This window comes from Populus alba, chromosome 11, assembly GCF_005239225.2.
Source record: "Populus alba chromosome 11, ASM523922v2, whole genome shotgun sequence".
Classification (NCBI taxonomy): Eukaryota; Viridiplantae; Streptophyta; class Magnoliopsida; order Malpighiales; family Salicaceae; genus Populus; species Populus alba.
In genome coordinates, this window is record NC_133294.1 from 7,711,520 (window position 1) to 7,730,260 (window position 18,741).

Genomic DNA, 18,741 nt, shown 5'->3' on the forward strand with positions numbered 1-18,741 from the left:
TTTAATTCAAATAAATAAAATGAAAATCGATGCACTTAACTATAAAAATAAAAATATCAAGAATTAGACACTAACTATGCAGTTTCCCCTATTTTATTTTAACTTTCGACAACAATAACCTATACATACCTAGTATAGATTCATGTTGTGTTTATTTTTTTGTTAAGTTTGCAACACCTAATATAATTTTTAAGCTATTTTTGGTTTTATAGCACTTTTTAAAAAAAAGTTCTTTGCGAAATAACATAATTAAAAAAATTTAACGAAACAACATATTTATTTTATAAATGTTGCAATTTAAAAACAATATTTTTATAGCTTATCACTATTTAGAATAATAACTTTCTTTAAAGAGTATTAAATAAGAAAAAGAGATGAGAGATAAAGAAAAAAAATTAAAATATCATGGAGAGACCAAAATTTTTATTATGATATTGTTATTATTTTTAAAAGAATCTCGACGAGATAAATTCATTGATATCAAAAAAAGTCATTAATGATAATCCAAGTGAGCTATCCTCCATCTTTAGACGAAAAGTGTGGCATATTTAAGTCACTGTTAGTAATTTTTTTTTGGTGTCGTTAGCTTTTTCTTTTTAGGATTTTTTTGAAGATAATAGTAATGTTGTAATCAGAGTTTTAGTGTGCTTTTAAGATTTTTTTTTTTCTCCTTTCTCTTCTCTCTACTACTAATTTAATATTTTTTAAAAAAGAATATTGTTATTCTAAATATAAAATTCGTGTTTTTTTAATTAAATATATATAAATTATGCTATTTTAATAATTCTTTTTTAAATATCTATTGCATTAATATTTTTAATTAATTATACTAATTTAAAAAAAATCAATTTTTTAGTGATTACAGAGATTAAAAAAAAAAAAAAGAGACCAAAGCAACGAGGTCGCCCATTAGGCAATTCTCGACGAATCCATGTTCAAACCCAGGCATTCCTTCGGACCTAAAAGATTATTTGGCGCAGATGGATTTTTTATTTTAAATTATTATTTTTATATTTTAAATAGTTAAGAAAATATTATTTTAATATATTAAAAAAATATATTTTGAAGAATAATTTATAACACTGTTCAAAACACCCTTTTAATTAAATCATTTGGCATTATTTGAACACAGACCATACGGTCAAACTTATTACACAAAAGGGTCCCATCGTCTGTCCAAGTATGCCGTGTCAAGATTATAAAAAGAAAACAAAAAACAAACAAAAGGAAAGCTACTTTCAATTCCTATATTACCCCAATAATAAACCAAAACGACACCGCTCTCTTCATTAGCTTCTCCTCTAACCTCATCTCCATTAATCCAAACTCCACCCTACACCTCCCTCCCTGTTGACCCTTTTTAAAAAGCCTAAACACGTGCTAAAACCGTGATCCCGGAATAAAGCCTCTAGTGGCATTCCCGTAAATACCTCAACTTATCAAGGTCAAATTCCATTTCCTCTTTCTCTATTTAGCTGACCTTCTCAACCCAGCTCCTTCATTCAACCACTCGCTCTTATAATTAACCAAAAAAAAAAAGACAAAAAAAACCGCCAAACCCTTTTGTTTCTCGAGAAAATTCAAAAGACTATTGAATCAATTAAATTATTTCTCCTTATATTTTCCAGTTCCGTTGATAGAAAGGGAGAAAGGTCAATACAAGAATGACGTCGGGGACGAGAATGCCGACGTGGAAGGAGCGAGAGAACAACAAAAGAAGAGAAAGGAGAAGGAGAGCGATTGCAGCGAAGATCTATGCAGGACTTAGAATGTACGGGAATTATAAGCTACCAAAACACTGTGACAATAATGAAGTGCTTAAAGCTCTCTGCAACGAAGCTGGTTGGACTGTTGAAGAAGACGGCACTACTTATCGAAAGGTACGCAAATAACTACGCTCGCTTTAATTTTCCGATGAGCTGCTGACGTTAGAATTTTGGTCGGGTTGGTGATGGCATGCGGTGTTAGTATTCCTTGATCAAGAGTGATAGATAGATCTTAATCTGTGATGAAATCTGTTTTGATCGTTTGCTGCTGGTTGAAGTTGTTAAATTGGAAATGAGTTTTTTGTTTTTTGAATGCTAAAGTGCGCCGGGTGATCTTGGCGCATGATAGAGGTCGGTGTTGCGCATACTGATGGACGGTTGGATTTTGGATTTGGTTGATTGTGTGAAGAAAGCGTACGTTTTTCTGTTTCGATGACGCACAAAACACGAGATTTTAAGATTGAGGTATCTGTTTGTCGTGCGTTGATCCTTACATTTACACGGTAAACAGTAAATCTCAGATTAACCCTGGGTGACAAAAAAAAAATACATATGTATTACTTTTTTCTTTTTTTACCATTAAAAAATAAAACGTTCACTTCTCTGCGCTTCTTGCCTTTTTTTTTTCTCCCTTTTAACTTGTCCTGTTTTGGGGATTCCTGATCCCCTAAGACATCAGAATCGGTACTCTTTTTTCGTTTTCTTAGTAAAACCTCTCACATATGTACTAATGTAAGACTTTTACCTCGAGATTCGAACAATCATTTTCAATTATTCACTTCCTTTAATTTCAACTTCGACTATAATAATAATGCTTAGGCAGGTGCCGATAAAGTTGAAAAGTAAGGAGATAAATGACAAATCCTTGGATTCCATTTATGAAATGGAGTATTGTTTTTTAAAAGCAACAAAAATTGTGAGGAGGGAGAGAGGGTGTTTGGTTAATGTTGTTTGAATATGGAGTGTTGGGGTCGGGAAGATGGCGTGACGTGGGGTTCAGTTTATTGATTGTTTGACATTAATTCTTCTTTTAACAAAGTTTTGTCGGCCCCAAATTACCCTTTTGCCCCCTACCTTTGGCTTCCTATTTGTTTTTTGTTTTTTTTCTCCCTTTTCTTTTGGGTACTAGGAAATTGTGCGGGAAGTTGCTGCACCTGCACAGTAGCTTGTGTAGTAGAGTTGATTTGTTCACGAGTAACTATGGGTCTCACTAATAAATCTGTTTTAATATTATGGGCTCATCGAATTGTCGGTGATTTTTTATCCTTAGAAAGGTGCTGCAACATGACCTGACCTCAGCATTTGGTTGTGGAATACCTGTTCTGCGTTTCTTTTTATGTTTGTTATAATTTGAATCATGTACTCTGCTTGATGATTTGTCACTAGATTTTAAAAAATTCATTAGGCTTGGCAAGCAAGGAGATGAACAGTACAGGTTGGTTGCATGTGATGCCATATGGTCCCCTAACTGGAAAGGGGGTCGGTATAGTGAAAGTCGCAATTTATTTAGTTTTATTTTGTTTCAGAACCTTTTTCAATTTTTTTGAACAAGAAGTTATAAACTGATCAATTTGATTGCTTTTCTAGCTTTTGATGGATGAGGTATGAGTTTGTGAGAGGGGAAAAAAACAAAAACAAAAACAAAAACAAAAACACAGAATTTGGGAGGCACCATTGAGGTATTTAAGGTGTCATGTCGATGGGCTCATTAGAACACATTGAAGCTGCGGTGATGATATGTGCTCAAGTGCAAATGTTTGGTTAAGTTTTTGCCATTTAAGACCTTCAAAATGTCATGATGGATATCGGTTGTGGAGTTGCTTGAACACTCATGGATATTCAGATGTTAAGTGTATCCATCAGCTGAGCTATTTCCAAGTCAAATATAATACTACTATCTTCATTACACGTACTGTAGCTTTGCTAAGAATGAAAAGTCTAAAGTTCTTAGAGTGACTATCATGGTTGATATTCAAAACCTGCAAGGAATAAGAACTTCATATTGCGTAATCTAAGGTGTTGCCATAGTAGCTTTCATCCGTTTGGGTTCCTAGTTCTGTATCTAGACATATATTCCTTATCAAACCTCCTGAGATGTTTGAATTATTTGTCTTATTTACTGAATCATCTGTTTGCTTATCTATAGGGATGCAAACCTGCGGAACGCATGGATATTATAGGTGGGTCTGCATCAGCTAGTCCATGTTCATCTTACCATCAGAGTCCATGTGCATCCTATAATCCAAGTCCTGCCTCATCTTCGTTTCCTAGTCCTGTTTCATCCCGTTATGCTGCCAATGGTAATGGTAATGTTGATGCTGATGCCAATTCCCTCATCCCATGGCTTAGAAACCTCTCTTCCTGCTCATCCTCAGCCTCACCCAAGCATCCTAACAATCTCTTCATTCACACTGGTTCCATAAGTGCACCCGTCACCCCTCCATTGAGCTCCCCTACTGCACGAACTCCCCGAACTAGAAATGACTGGGACGACCCAGCTGCTGGCCAATCTTGGATGGGGCAGAACTACCCATTTCTGCCCTCTTCTATGCCCTCGTCTACACCACCTAGCCCTGGCCGTCAGGTTCTACCAGATTCAGGCTGGCTAGCTGGTATTCAAATCCCCCAAAGCGGACCCTCATCACCAACATTTAGTCTTGTATCTCGGAATCCATTTGGCTTTAAAGAGGAGGCTTTATCAGGTGCAGGGTCGCGAATGTGGACTCCTGGACAAAGCGGGACATGCTCTCCTGCAGTTCCGGCAGGCATTGATCAGACAGCTGATGTGCCAATGGCAGACAGTATGGCAGCTGAGTTTGCATTTGGAAGTAACACAGCAGGGTTGGTGAAACCATGGGAAGGAGAGAGGATCCACGAGGAATGTGTTTCTGATGATCTTGAGCTTACACTTGGAAACTCTAGTACCAGGTAAATTGGAGTGAATCTCGGGCTGGATGAGTGCAAAACATGTATTGTCTTATGGTTCCTTCTAGTTTTGTTTTGTAATAATTTGTTTTCATGTTACAGATAGGGAGATCAATGGAGGAGGGTGTTGAATGAGTTACCCATGGATCTCTCCACGTGGCTTCTCGTTTCCCTTCAGCCTGTCATGCCAGTAACTTTGTATGGTGCATCTTTCGGTCGACAAGGCAGCCGAGTTAGAAGTACAGTGAGTAGGAGCGCCTCTTCATCCTTCCTTTTCTTTATTTCATTTCAAAAAAAAAAAGAAAAGAGAGAACTGAGAATTAAGTTATAAATAGTTCATGGTGGTGACTTTGCCCCTTCAGTTCAATTCATTCTTCTTTTGGGATTCTTTTTTTTCCTTTTCTCCCCTTCGGGAAAAAAAGAAAGAAGAGAAGTTTCCATCATAGCGTTGATACTTGTTTGGTGTGATTTCTCTGTTTTGTGATTGAAAGTTAAGTTAATTTCAATATTAACCGCATAGTTCTGGAGTTTTGACCGCACTGGATGCTACTCTTTCTCAAGTATTTGCCTGTCCTGTGTCAATCTTAAAACAACTTCCACCACCCAATCAGATCATTTTCGTCGCAATAGTCATTTTGACCCATGGGAAGGGCCTGATATATGTTCCAATGTTGCTAAAGCAAAGTGACGACTTGTATAGTGATGTGTAGGACAATGACTGGTCAAGGCATCACCACAAATAATGGGCGGCGGCGGCGCCCGCCCATAAAGACCCCATCTTGCTCGAGCAAATTATCTAAAGCTAATTACACTTGCTCTTGGACAAGCATCATCAACCCATGGGTTGCTGCTTTCTTTGAGAGGCCAAAAAAAGCAGTCGAATTGATTGTTATTTTTCCCACACAAAGAGATTAATCATTTTTATTGAATGGGAATAAATTCAATTTCATTCAAGAGTTGAAGGTGTGTTATATGTACATCAACTCCCAACGTGCAATATATACAATTCATTCCTGTACAAAGTCTTTTTCTGCCCCCCTCCCCACACCTTGTGGTCAGATATTCTCCGGCAAACATGTACACTGCCCCCATCAACTATTTCAGATGAGCAAAAGAATGGCAATCAAGGTCCCTACATGTAAAAGACTTGGAAAATGCAAAGATAAACTGTATACCAGGGATTCCCTTCTCTTTACATTGACTTCTGTATGAAGATTATTGATAATGAACTCCAACAAATCACCTATCGAGCTTCTGATAGAGGTCCGCAAGCGCACGATACAGAATTGCAGCGGCGGGTGGTCTGGGCAATGAGCCAAGAAGTATATCCGATGCAGATATAGACTGGCTCCCATAGAATCTGGAATTCTCTTTTGCGCGGGTGGCGACAACACTACCTTCAAGGGAACATCCAACAAATGCTCCTGTGTATTCAACAATCATCATATTTAACAGCTTAATGGAGCAGTCAGCATGTAAGAACATTGTCCCAGAAAAGGTGGATTAGTTTGTGGAGGAGACAAGGGTCTAAACTAACTTATTTTACAGGAAAAAGGTAATGTTCTAAAAGAATTAATGAAGGACAAAATGCAAAGGAAACATAAAAAGCACATTAAGTTCTATGCTTTTTCATGTAAAGTAACTGGACTGAATTGGAAAGCTAAAGGAAAATTCAGGTTGCTTTTCATTACATCCTGAACCCTAAAAATCAAATAGTAACTGTTTTAAAAGACAAACAGATTACTCAAAACAAAGTACCTTTACTGCAGCTGTATGTATAACAAGCAGCATAACCGCCGTCACCAGCTCGTAAATCAGCTTCAAATGCACGTCCAGTGATGCCAACAGCTGCACTTACACCAGCACCTAATGACAGATGTGCATAACCACAAAATGTCTTGACTGCTTCAGTAGTTCTCAACACAATTATGAAATCAGTCAATTCACCTCCAGCCTGCAAACAAATTGACCCCTTCATTATAGAAACCAAAGGAAAGCAAGAAAAATACCCAAACACTGATAATTCTATTTGAAGTTGCAATCAAAGATTTTATTGTGTTGAGTGACAGATGCATCTGGTCCTCCCTTGCATAAAAATGGTGGGATATAAACTCAAGGAATTTTTTGCAGAAAAAACATGTCATCAGCAATATGAATTTCACCACTACATACAGAGTCATCATTATGCAGAGATCTTTGCAAAAATGAAACTATTGCATAATCAAAGTAATGTTCTTTCAGGAGCATTGCACGTAATGAAAAGAAATTGTGAAGCATTGCACGTAATGAAAAGAAATTGTGAAATGGTACACTTAAGTGTTTTTAAACAAAGAATACTAAGGAATATTAGGTATTTTTAAAGGAGTAGGGAAAAAAAGACAAGTCAAAATCAAGTCCATCTTGGATATAGTTTTCCAACAGAGAATACTAAGGAATATTAGGGTATTTTTGTTTATTACCACTTTTATAATAACAAATTGCCAAATAGCACAGTTTGAAAAAGTTTTGGCAAAATAGCACAGTTTTTACATGTCACGATTAGAAAATGCGACATTCAAACTTGTTGCTACCCAAAAAAGCGGAATGTAAGGAAATTGTAAAATGAGCTGGCACAAATTACGATGAGTAGAGAGAGAAAAAAAAGACTCCCGAATGCGACACCAGAGGCGTGCACCCATCGAAAAGATCTTGATAAGACAAATATCACGACACCAAAGAGGGTCACCAATGATGACAAAAGAGTGAGCCCCACTTCTCGCCAAAGGCAAGTGAGCCACTCGCTACTTTTGGGCGGCAAGTGTGGCCCACTTCAGTCAACATTGGTGATTTTTCTTGATATCATTGGATTTTTCTTGTCAACATCTTTCTGATGGTACTGATGATATCATAACTAGAGCTTCAATATGCTTTCGGGGTTTCTTTCTTTCTTTTTTATCTTTCCTCTCCCCTCATCGTAAATTGTGCTAGCCCATTTTACAATTTCCTTACATTTTGCTTTTCTAGATAGCGACAAGTTTGAATGTCGCATTTCCCAATCATGACATGTAAAAATTGTGCTATTTAGCCAAAACTTTTTTAAATTGTGTTATTTGGCCAATTTGGTTTTTTTTTTTTTTTTTTTTTAAAGAAGTGCTAATAAACAAAATTACCAGAATATTCCTTAGTATTCTATGTTTAAAAACTGTAACCAAGATGGACTTGATTTTGACTTGCCTTGTTTTCCCTACTCCTTTAATACCCTAATATTCCTTAGTATTCTTTGTTTAAAAACACATACCATTTCACAATTTCTTTACATTACGTGTTTTTGAATAGCAACAAGTTTGAATGTTGCGTTTCCTAATCGTGAAATGTACAAACTATGCTATTTTGCCCAAAATTTTCAATCTGTTTTATTTTGTCAATTTTTTTTAAAAAAACAATGTTATTTTTTTTGTAAATCAGATTATTATCAGGAATAATGATCCCGTGGTTTCCATATTTACTTAGCACAACACCTTATAAAATTCTAAAAAGGAAATCTAAATTAAGAAAAATAAATTTACCTGAGCTCCCCATCCCACACCAAGTGTAGATATGGCAGAAGGTGGAGACCATGAACCATCTTCTCTGCAAGCAATTACAAGCCCTGTTCCAACATTGTATGTGACCATCACCCCAACTTTCACTACTGTAATTATTGCAAGGCCTTTTGCTTGTCGTAGGATGGCATCTGGAATTGACTTCTCAGGTTTCAAATAACCTACCTGTCAGCAGAAACACACCAAATCAGAATTAAACGTAGCATGATATCACTAGAGATATTTGGCTATGCAGCAGAACAGATCCATGAGTTTCTCTCCCACTAATCAGTTACAGCCATTGCAAAATACAAGTAGCATGCAAGTTTTCTTTATTTTTTTTTCGTCTCATTTTTTTATGAATAAAAGGAGAAAGAGCTGAATATAAAGGAGAAAACAAGATGAAATTTAGGCCAAAAGAAGCTTTTCTAGATAGCAGGTTTTCTTGATTCAGTTCTCATTGAAAAGGAGGTCATATAGGGCAAAACGCCCAATTTAGATGGACCTTTAATGACTTGAACAGAATTTGTTAAGCCTCAGCAATAATGGCAAAAGAAATTAAAGAAAGCATGGGATCTTAAAAAATCACCTTATTATAACCTTGAATTGTGTTTGCTGCTTTATAAATCTCATATCCCATGGTCTGTCCCCATGGAAAGTTAACCCACGATCTCAAAGTGCTGAGGTCTGTCAGGTCATGGGTTGGTAGCTGGGCAGCATTGCTTACTTGGTCCATCAAATATGGCTGGACAGATTCAAGTCGCACACAGCATACATCACAGACTCGCAGGGGATCAGTGACATGAAACCTTACTGGCAACAAACTCCTTCCTTTAGAGCAATCGCCACAAAATATTCCTCCACAGAACCTGCAGTGATGCCTGGAGCACATAATCGGATGAAACCGCACGCTACAAAGCATACAAGCAGAAGCATTGCTATCAGGTAACCATTTAGGAGGCTCCGCTTCAAGAATTTCAGTCATGTTACCAAAATTAGCTTCATCGAGTGTCCGAGCCATATCTTGCCAAGCTTGCTCAAGTAAATGGCTGGATAGCCACGAAATCCCACACCTCTGTAAATCACCAGAAGCAATTGCATTCACTTTTCCACGAGCTGCAAGCACCATTTCTACTATCACATCCCACATAGTCAACTCATTGTCTTCTCCAATATACTGACTCCACCCCATATCACCTTCAGGAAAATAACCACCATTGAAGTGAAAACCTCTATCCGCCCACTCTTCACAATCGCTTTCTATCCTGGGCGGGACAGAAACCGGTATCCAAGCTCCAGTTTCTTCATAAAGGGGCATGTCATAATAAAAGTAATTCCTAAACTTTTCATGGGTAGCTTTTGTTCCTTCTCTCTTCTCATCATTCCCATCCTCAGAGACTCCACATAACCCAGTACCACAATTTTCAGGTCTAATCATTGTTTGGCTCCCTAATCCCCCATTACCCTGTGATCATCAGCACGTAATTACATTAAAGATAAAAACTTCTTGCTTATTATTCTGGTTTTATACTAATAAAGAATGAAAACTTGACATCACAAAAACGAAATATATATAAATTGAAAAATCTCCCATACATAAATTAAACAACAATAACACAGTAACATCAAGGAAATAAGCAATTGAATTGAATCGGGTTAATAGAAAGTGATTTTACCGATGGGGGAGAGCTGGTATGACGATGGAAATCAGAAACCTTAGAATCCAGATTATGGGTATTTCCGGAATTTGCAGGGTTGTCCACCATGTAAAGCAACTCTTATCAGAAGGAAGCAAAAGCAATTCAGCATCAGCAGCAATAAACTTTATGATCTCTAATAATAATAATAATAATAGAGATACAAAATTAAGGATCAAAAGAAGGTTCGTCAAATGCAATCCGCAAGCAAGCTGTTAGGGGAGACTTATCGTTCGAAGCCACTGGCGTGTCCTTGTGTTTCTGCACGTTCCGTCTTCATAAAGTTTATTTAAATTATTTCCTTTTTTTTCAATTTCATATCGAAGCAAATCAATTTATCAATTGAGTCCTTTAACATGTATCACATTTCCATAATTGCCATCCAATTTTCTCATCTCATCTTTTCCATTTTCTACCACTCAGAAAATAAATAAATAAGTTGGAAAATAATATGAAATTGATGAATTAATTATGTCATTTTAAAATTATTAATTTTAGAATAAGGTAAGATATATTTAACTCAATAGAAAACCTAACATACCAAATCCAATCCAAGTTAGGAGGACATAAAATAAAATGATTAAAAATAATAATAAAAAGAATATGATGTCACTGATTTTTTTTTTTTTAAAAAAAAATGAGATAAGGTCAAAATCAATACTATATGATGGAGTTGTGAGGATTGAGTTGCAATAGATTTATTCAAGGCGTAATAGTTTGGTCTAGATGTGGAAATATTTTACATGGATATGTGTTTGTTTGTGTTAAAATGAAGATTTTATCAATTAATTTTATGTGTGAAATCTTTATGTAGAGTTTTTGGTTTGATATAACTATCTATCAATTATCTTTCATCTTAGAAAATAACCCAAGATTAGGGACCTATTATTGGCTCATATCCCAGGATATTGACTATCAAATAATAAAATCAGTTGATTCATGTTTACATCTTTTATATTGTCATTTCATGTGTTTTTTTTTGTTTAATATATATGTTTATTGACTATTCTTTTTCAAGAAATTTACTGAGGATTAGATGACTTATTATTGACTCATATCCTTAGATATTGACTATAAGGTAATATATATAAGTGAATACATTTTTTTCATTTGGTCCGGGTAGAGACCAAATGTCTTGAGCAATCAATCTAGCTAGTCTGTGAACAACAAGCCATTGCACTGTAAAAATTGGATAGGTTTGATCTATAATCATTGGGCCCTCCTAACCCAAAAAGATCTACTAAATTCATCAAGTTGTTCCATATATATATATATATATGTATGTATGTATGTATCTTTTATGTTGGTATTACATGATTTTTATTTGATATAAATGTGTATCCAGGATTAAAAGACCTGTTATTAGCTCTTATCCTTAAATGCTTCTTATTGAGTAATAAAATCAGATGATACATGTTTATATCTTTTATATTGATGTTTCACATATGTTTGATATAAAATATTGATTGTCTTTTATTCAATAACTTAATCCATGATTGGAGAACTTATTGTTCGCTCATACCATTGGATGTTGACTAATAGAAATAGAATCAACGGATATATGTTTATGTCTCTTGTGTTATCATTTTATATTTATTTGTCGTGATGCATAAGCTATCACATATCTCAAGAACCCAACCCAAGATCAAATAACTCATTTTTTACTCTTATTTTTAAATGTTGATTACCAGGTATTTGAATTAGTGAGTACATATTTTGTCATTTTCATGTATAATTGTGTTTGTTGTCTTGTGTTTGCTATCATTTATCTTAAGAACCTAATCTAAGATCAGATTACCTGTTCTCAACTCCTATCCTTAGATATTGACTATCAATATTTAAATTAGAGAATATGTATCTATGTCATATTGATAACATATAGTATTTTAGGGTAATTTTAGAAATTTATCCAGCTAAGTTCTTACTTGATTGTTTCTAGATCTAGAATTATAATCCCCTGTATTAATCACATTCTTGTCCTCAATTTATATAATTTATTTACAATCAAATTATATTTTGATTAATTGTTCCATTTTAATTCTTGTCCAATGGTTCTTATGTATGTGACCCATTAAGTTTCTTAATAAGTTAGCCCAAATATAAATCACAATCATAAATAAAATCTAATTAAATAAATTAATTTATTATCATTTCAACAATTGATGGATTTATATTAGAAGATCAAGTATAATATCTAGCAACTTGTCATGTTTCTCCAAAAATAAAAAAAGTCATAAATGATTTAACTTAACCTTTCAATGATCAGCTTTTCAGTGTAATAATTATCTTTTCATCAACAATGTTTTTATTTAGACATTAAAGCATGGAGTGTGTCTATATGTCAAATCATATTTTTTTTCTCAACACTATAATAATTGATTCTTTAAATAAGATTTGAAACTCTTTTCAAATCTCATTCCACCTTACACAAGGATTTACAATCAATACTATTTGAGAACAAATGTAATATTTTTTTTAATTCACATAGGGTGATGAATCATCTCTTAATTACTTAAATATCTTCATATAGTTTATATTATATTCAATATCTGTCTATCTATTACCATTGATTAGGACAACGTGTAACGAGATCAAAACATAACACTATCTATATAAGATAACTTCGTAATCTCAAGTCTAAGAATTATTTACATGACTGTCATGCGAACCTTTTCATAAACCAAATGATCTCTTAATATGAGTTAGTGCAGTGTACATGTCATCCAATAAGCATCTACATATTAGTTTTAAGTATCCCATATATTCTCAACTTATAAGAACAACTGCTTCATTTCATAATGTGTGTGTGTGTGTGTGTGTGTGTGTGTGTGTGTGTATCCAGTCTTTGTAGAGCAATGAATATGAATATTTAGAAACAATGCTTTGATGTAATAAAAATCTCATAATTATAACAACATTTTAATTTTCTATGCAAATCATTTTTATCCCAAGAACTTTATCTTTATTCTAAATTTATTAATCAAATATTTAATTAATATTTTAAAAAATATTTTTTTATTAATAAGTTAAATATATTCACATGAACAAAATTAATATTACATGTAATCACTATGATATATATACTAATAAGTTGACATCTATTTACGGACAAATTACACTTAAGGAAATATACATATGGTGTAATCCTGGACAATAACTTTCTTTTATGTCTTGGCTTTGGCATGAAATTGTGCGAGTACTTTGTAATTTTCTTTTAATTAAATATTTTGTTTTCATGTTTTTAATATTCTACAAATATATTTAAATGGTTTTATTAAGATATTGGAACGTGGCTAACTAGTATTTTTTTTTTAAAAAAAAATATATATTTTTATTAAAATATAATTTTTATTTGGATCGTTTTGATACACTAATTTTAAAAATAATTTTTTAAAAATTAAAAAAATATAATTTTAATATAAAATACATTTTAAAAAAACAACTACAATTATAACCCAATCATAATATACTTTCCCAGCATCAAATTCCAGGAAGCCAATCTGAATATATTCTTTGAAGTCCAACTACTTGGCTTTTGCTTTTCTTTCTTCGAAAGTCGAAACAAGAAAATGGCTGTTGCTCAAGCATGAGACAGATCTTACGACAATTATCATGCCTCCAAACAACGTTGGACCTATCCAACAGTCTGCCATCACTTTCTCTAATTCCTCACCTTGATACAGACTCAGTGAAGGCCATCCTTTCTGCACTTGTACAAAACTCAGAGTCATGCCCTTTGGGAGTTGCACGAGGGGTTACAAAAGTTGCAAATCTGATTTCTTTCCCTCAAGCAATTGAGGGACGAGCACAAAGTTACAAGGAAAGACATAGTTAGATAAGTAGAAATTCCAATAACAATACCAAGATTTTTAAAACTTTAGTGTAAGTTATTAACTACTTCACACCGACCTTTCGAAATGAAATTTCCTTGTAATATATCGAACCTTCACTGGTCAAATAATCAAAGATGAAGAACTGAATTACAAGTGAATCTATTATTATTACTAATGAACACACGAGTTTATCTTCTCAATTGGGATTGAACAAGTTTGTGTTCAACGCAACTAATTTCAGGAAAAGAAACCTGTAATAAATTGAAAGAAAACAACTACAGAAAATTGAGAAAACAAATTAGACTTCCACTTGTACCTCCGTATCTCCTTCACCACCAAAATACTCCTTCACGGCATCCCTCATATCTTCAAAACAATCACACCTCTCAAAAAAAGCAACCAAATTCTCCAACTCTGAATCTCCAAGATCATCAGTAAAGGGCTTCACTGGAATAGCATTTTTGGGCTGATACATGTAGCAATTGGGATTATCATCAACAATCACCACCCTCCTCAGGTCCCTCCCCATTTCTGACAAGTCTTTGACAAACTTGCCATCAATTTCCTTGCAAGAGTCCCGATAAAGCCGGTGTGAAATCAGCCCCTTTGTATCAATCATGTCAAGAACCAGCGACGCATATTCCTTTAACCCGGCGGTGAACACCACCACCTCGTATTTAGCTCCTAGAGCCTCCAAGAAAGCATCGACTCCCGGACGCTTCAACACATAAAAATTCATTGTCTCTCCATCAATCTTTGGCCTCACAACAAAATCAAACTTTTGAGGTGGTGGGCCAGCTTTAGAATGGACTAAGGTCTCATCAAGATCAAGAAAAACAGTCCTCTTACCAGGAGAAATCAGGGGTGGTAACGGTTCATTAAACAAATGCACTCCACAAATGCTATCCCTTTCAATTTTATGGTCATGATATTTGGACCCATTTTTCAAGATATTGTAGCCTTTGTAGCGGCTATTTGGGGTGCTAAGGCGGGCCAATTTGGAGAAAAGCTTGGAGAGGCGGCGCTTGCAAGTGAAGATAGTTTTGTTGATGGTTGAGATAATGACAGCGGAGGTGGTTCTCCCGGGGGATTTCTTCCTGTGGCGGCAGCGGCGGCGGCTCCCCGGATCCTTTATGGATTTTGTGGGGCTTCTTTTGAGGGGCTTGGACACCATTTTTAGTTTGATAAAAAGAAGAAGATAAGCACGTAGAATCTAGAGAGATAGAGAGAGCAATGTTCTGCCTATTTTGGGAGAGAAATGAGGGTGGATTGGACAGATTTTAAATTCCGGTTCGGTGTAACGGTAATGTAGTATGGTTCGGAGCCGAAGCTAATAACAACAGCTATGTGGATAGGTTGAGGTGGTTTTTAGGGAAGGAGATATGTTTAAATTTGGTGTTAATTAATAATTTAATGTTGGATTTAGGTTAAAATTGGAAGAGAGAGGACAAAGAACCGTTGGTAGCAACTAGCAACAGATCGCAGAAAGTGGATTTGTCCCTGTCCCATGGTTGGCCTTTGTTATTGTTTGCCACTAAAACATTTACTTTCTTTCTTCTTTTTTAAGGAAAAGTGTAAATTTTTGGGACAATTGCCCTTAGATTTAGTGCACTCTTTCTAAACCAGAAAAAATAGTATTTGATGTATAATATTTTGTTGTTGTTATTATTATTTGAATTTCTAGATCTTAATCTTATATTTAACTCTTTTTTTTTTTTTATTTAAATGTTTTTTATTATTTTAACACGTTAAGTTACTATGATACTTGATAAAAAATAATACTTGATGAAAAAAAAAACATCTTCAATGTTATTTTTTTATTTGAGTATCTTATCTTTAATTTTATCTATTTAAATTACCATTTTGTTTTAGCTGGAGTGTTTGGTGAATTAATTATGTTATGTGTTGAAGTGTGTGTTATCTTATGACACATAAAAAAAAAAGTCTTGATGAAAAAATTATGAAAATTGAAAAGAGAAAGGAAATTTTTAAAGTGAAAATTAGAAATTAAAATTAAAAAAAAGATCTTATTTTGACCACCAGTTAAATTGATAATTTTTAAAAATTGACCCAATTTGGATACACTAGATTTGGATGACATACTAATACCTCCATCCATTGAATAGGACAACATGTTATGATACCACTTAGAAGCAACATATAGTATAGATACATTTACCAAATCCTTAATTTTGTATAACTTTAAATTGCAGAGAAAGAAACTGTTGTTTTGAAGCCACTATAGATAGATTTACCAAATCCTTAATTTTGCATAATCTTATCTCTATATATAAGATTATAGAGAAAAACTCTAATATTTTTTGAAAGGTATTTACTAAAACATTCTCCTCTAAAAAATAACATACAAGGTTGTTTGAATAAAAATACCCTAATTAATAAATACCTAATTAAAACAAAAGTCTTAGTCTAAAAACTAGAAGAAAAATAAAGAAAATTAAAATAATAGTATGTTCTAGGCTTAATTTGGGGTTGAAAACAAAATCATCTACAAGCCAACTTCTTCTATATAACTAGCCTTTTAGATTTATGTAGCAAAGTTTCAGCTTAATCCGACCCGACACAATGTAAAACCAAAAATCATGTTTTTTTTTTTTTTTTTATCAAACTACATGTTAAACTTATAAAAAAAATTCTTAAAACCTATAAAATCTTAAGTATTATAGAGATAATATAATAAAAATAATTATTTTAAAACAATAAAGAAAGTGCCCCACATCACATTGGTTTCTTGAATCATATTGGTTTTTATTTTGTGATTTACTTAGAGTTTTGGGAAACCTCAATTGCCGTTGAATGAGGGATATAGGTAGGTTCGATTAAAAACCAACTATGAACTAGCTATTTTACTTTTGACATCTTTAGTTGATCGACAAAAAAAGAATAACTAATTTGGGACTTGTTTCAATGACATTAGCAAGTTTGTCTCTATCATATTTTTGAAAAGCTAATAGATATGTTCATTGGCTTGCTACTTAAGTTCACTCTTTACTTATTTTGTAATTTACTATTTAGAAATGTCTTTAGGGTGTTTAAAGATCTTACTAAAAGAAGTTTATGAAATTGTAATTCTAAGACTTTGTATTTTGAATTCTTAAAGCTTTTTCTCAACTATGAATCTAGAAAAAAAAAAAAATCTAAACTATTGGTAATAAATATACTTGGTTTTACAAGCAATCTCCACTATTATAATTCCAAGACTCATGAAACTAAAAAAATGAAATAAAACTAACAAAATTGTTATCAAATAATAATTGGTAACAACATTTACTCAATTTAAAAACAATACATAATACTATTCCAAACTATTTTTAAATTCATAGTTAATAAACACATTAATAACTAATAGATTGAATGAACAATTTCACTTGTATTCTATATGGTACACTATAATTATCACCAACACTTCACCTATACCAAGATAGATTTTCTACTCATGGGTAATTTAATTCAATCCAATTTTTTAATATTTTTTTAAATCTATCTTTAAACTTCTAGTAGCACCTTAAAAAATCATATCCTAAAAAATTAGTATGAAGAATCTTGTATACCTGAAAATAATATTATTTTCCTATGTCATATTTAAAGGATAGATTTGATTTAAAAGATATAGAATTATGGTTAAATATATTAAGTAGTAAATTATTAGTTACTAGTACAAGTGTACATATAAATCTTTCGATTTGTTTTTATATTCAGAAATCATGTATCTATGTTGAATCATGTGCTAGTTATGAATGATCATATATGATATATTCAATAGTTAGACATCAATTAGTTAACTAATTACATCATATATTACTAAATAGAAGAGAGATTATATATAATACTAAAAGATTATATAACAATGTTATATATTTTTTAATTAATCATCTTTATTATCATATATTCGTAATTATAAATTTAACTTCAATTATAAATTAAAGTTAGAAATTTAGATTTTTTTTTATAAGATTTGAAATATAATATTATAATAATAATTATATATAAAAAATTAAAATATATAATTTTTTTTATATATAAAATAAAATTTATCTAATAAGTAAAGGTTGGATAATTATATTTTTTATTAGGTTTATAATAATTATATATAAAAAATAATATTTTTTTTTAAATACAAGGTTAGATGAATTACCCTTTTTTATGTTTGATTTAAATGAAAATGAATTGAGTTTTTACTAATCTAGTAGTTGAAAACCCAATTCATTTGAATTTAGTAAAATTGAGTACCTAATGGATTGAGTGAAACTATCATCTATAATATACACTAAAATAAATAAATTAATGGGTAAGTAACTCAAACAAGTAAATTTAAAGGTGAAAACACAAATAAAAAAATAATGAAAGATTATGCATTAATTAAATATAGATTTTTTTATTTCATAATTTTTATCATGTATAATGAGATAATAAGCATATTAGCATTGTCAAATTAAATCAACAACAACCACTCCAGGTTAATAAAAGTAAAAGGTTAATAATTCAAATAAATGAAATTAAAGCTAAGATACTAATCCACCATCCTATACATTTGAGGCACTATTCATATATAACTTATTTTGTTTTAGAATTGGTTTTTGTTTTATTAAAAAACATTTCATTAAGAAATCTATTATTACTTGTACTTTGAAGTGATCCTCAAATCTAGAAATAAATCAATTTAAAATATCTCTTCTTATTAGCATTTATAAACTTTAACTAATTATAGGTATGTCTCCTTACTACCCTAAAATCCCAAGAATCCCCATATACATAAAAGGTACATTATAAAGGATTTAGTTTTCATGTTAATAGAGTATGATAAATACCTCTTGGAGATACTTTATGTGTTCAAAGCTTATGTTTTAATGTACATGTCATTAACATAGACTTTTATATTTCCACCTTGTGTTTTTTCTTGAGATAATAATATTGAGGGGGTCCTAAAAAATCTAAGTAACTT

The 18,741-nt window shown here is 32.6% G+C and overlaps 3 protein-coding genes across 4 annotated transcripts; 1 reads left to right on the top strand and 2 right to left on the bottom strand.

Moving 5' to 3' along the window:
* The first annotated feature begins 1,489 nt into the window (after positions 1–1,489).
* On the top strand, positions 1,490–5,218 carry LOC118060726 (BES1/BZR1 homolog protein 4). Of its 2 annotated transcripts, XM_035073990.2 has the most exons (3): positions 1,491–1,880; positions 3,913–4,694; positions 4,794–5,218. In XM_035073990.2, the coding sequence occupies exons 1-3, from the start codon at positions 1,665–1,667 to the stop codon at positions 4,795–4,797; spliced, it is 1,002 nt and encodes a 333-aa protein (XP_034929881.1). In that variant the 5' UTR covers positions 1,491–1,664; the 3' UTR covers positions 4,798–5,218. The 2 variants fall into 2 exon arrangements, with proteins under 2 accessions (XP_034929880.1, XP_034929881.1); XM_035073989.2 differs by lacking the exon at positions 4,794–5,218 and having other exon boundaries at positions 1,490–1,880; positions 3,913–4,698.
* A 391-nt stretch (positions 5,219–5,609) lies between these two features.
* LOC118060725 (uncharacterized) lies at positions 5,610–10,220 on the bottom strand. The gene is made up of 5 exons (XM_035073988.2): positions 9,928–10,220; positions 8,841–9,716; positions 8,237–8,437; positions 6,450–6,645; positions 5,610–6,115 (listed from the first exon to the last, which is right to left on the bottom strand). Exons 1-5 carry the CDS (start codon positions 10,015–10,017, stop codon positions 5,931–5,933), a joined length of 1,548 nt encoding a protein of 515 aa, XP_034929879.1. The 5' UTR covers positions 10,018–10,220; the 3' UTR covers positions 5,610–5,930.
* A 3,237-nt stretch (positions 10,221–13,457) lies between these two features.
* Positions 13,458–15,095, bottom strand: LOC118060728 (uncharacterized). The gene has a single exon (XM_035073991.2). The coding sequence runs from the start codon at positions 14,953–14,955 to the stop codon at positions 14,080–14,082; it is 876 nt and encodes a 291-aa protein (XP_034929882.1). The 5' UTR covers positions 14,956–15,095; the 3' UTR covers positions 13,458–14,079.
* Between the last annotated feature and the right edge of the window lie 3,646 nt (positions 15,096–18,741).

Bases quoted from the DNA above. Each gene is read 5' to 3' on its own strand.
- LOC118060725 (XM_035073988.2), bottom strand. From the start codon at position 10,017: ATGGTGGACAACCCTGCAAATTCCGGAAATACCCATAATCTGGATTCT. The intron at 8,438-8,840 runs GTGATTTTTTAA...TTCTGCTGACAG, and splicing joins CAATTCAAGGTTATAATAAG to GTAGGTTATTTGAAACCTGA. The intron at 6,116-6,449 runs GTACTTTGTTTT...TTGAATACACAG, and splicing joins TACATACAGCTGCAGTAAAG to GAGCATTTGTTGGATGTTCC.
- LOC118060728 (XM_035073991.2), bottom strand. From the start codon at position 14,955: ATGGTGTCCAAGCCCCTCAAAAGAAGCCCCACAAAATCCATAAAGGAT.
- LOC118060726 (XM_035073989.2), top strand. From the start codon at position 1,665: ATGACGTCGGGGACGAGAATGCCGACGTGGAAGGAGCGAGAGAACAAC. The intron at 1,881-3,912 runs GTACGCAAATAA...GCTTATCTATAG, and splicing joins ACGGCACTACTTATCGAAAG to GGATGCAAACCTGCGGAACG.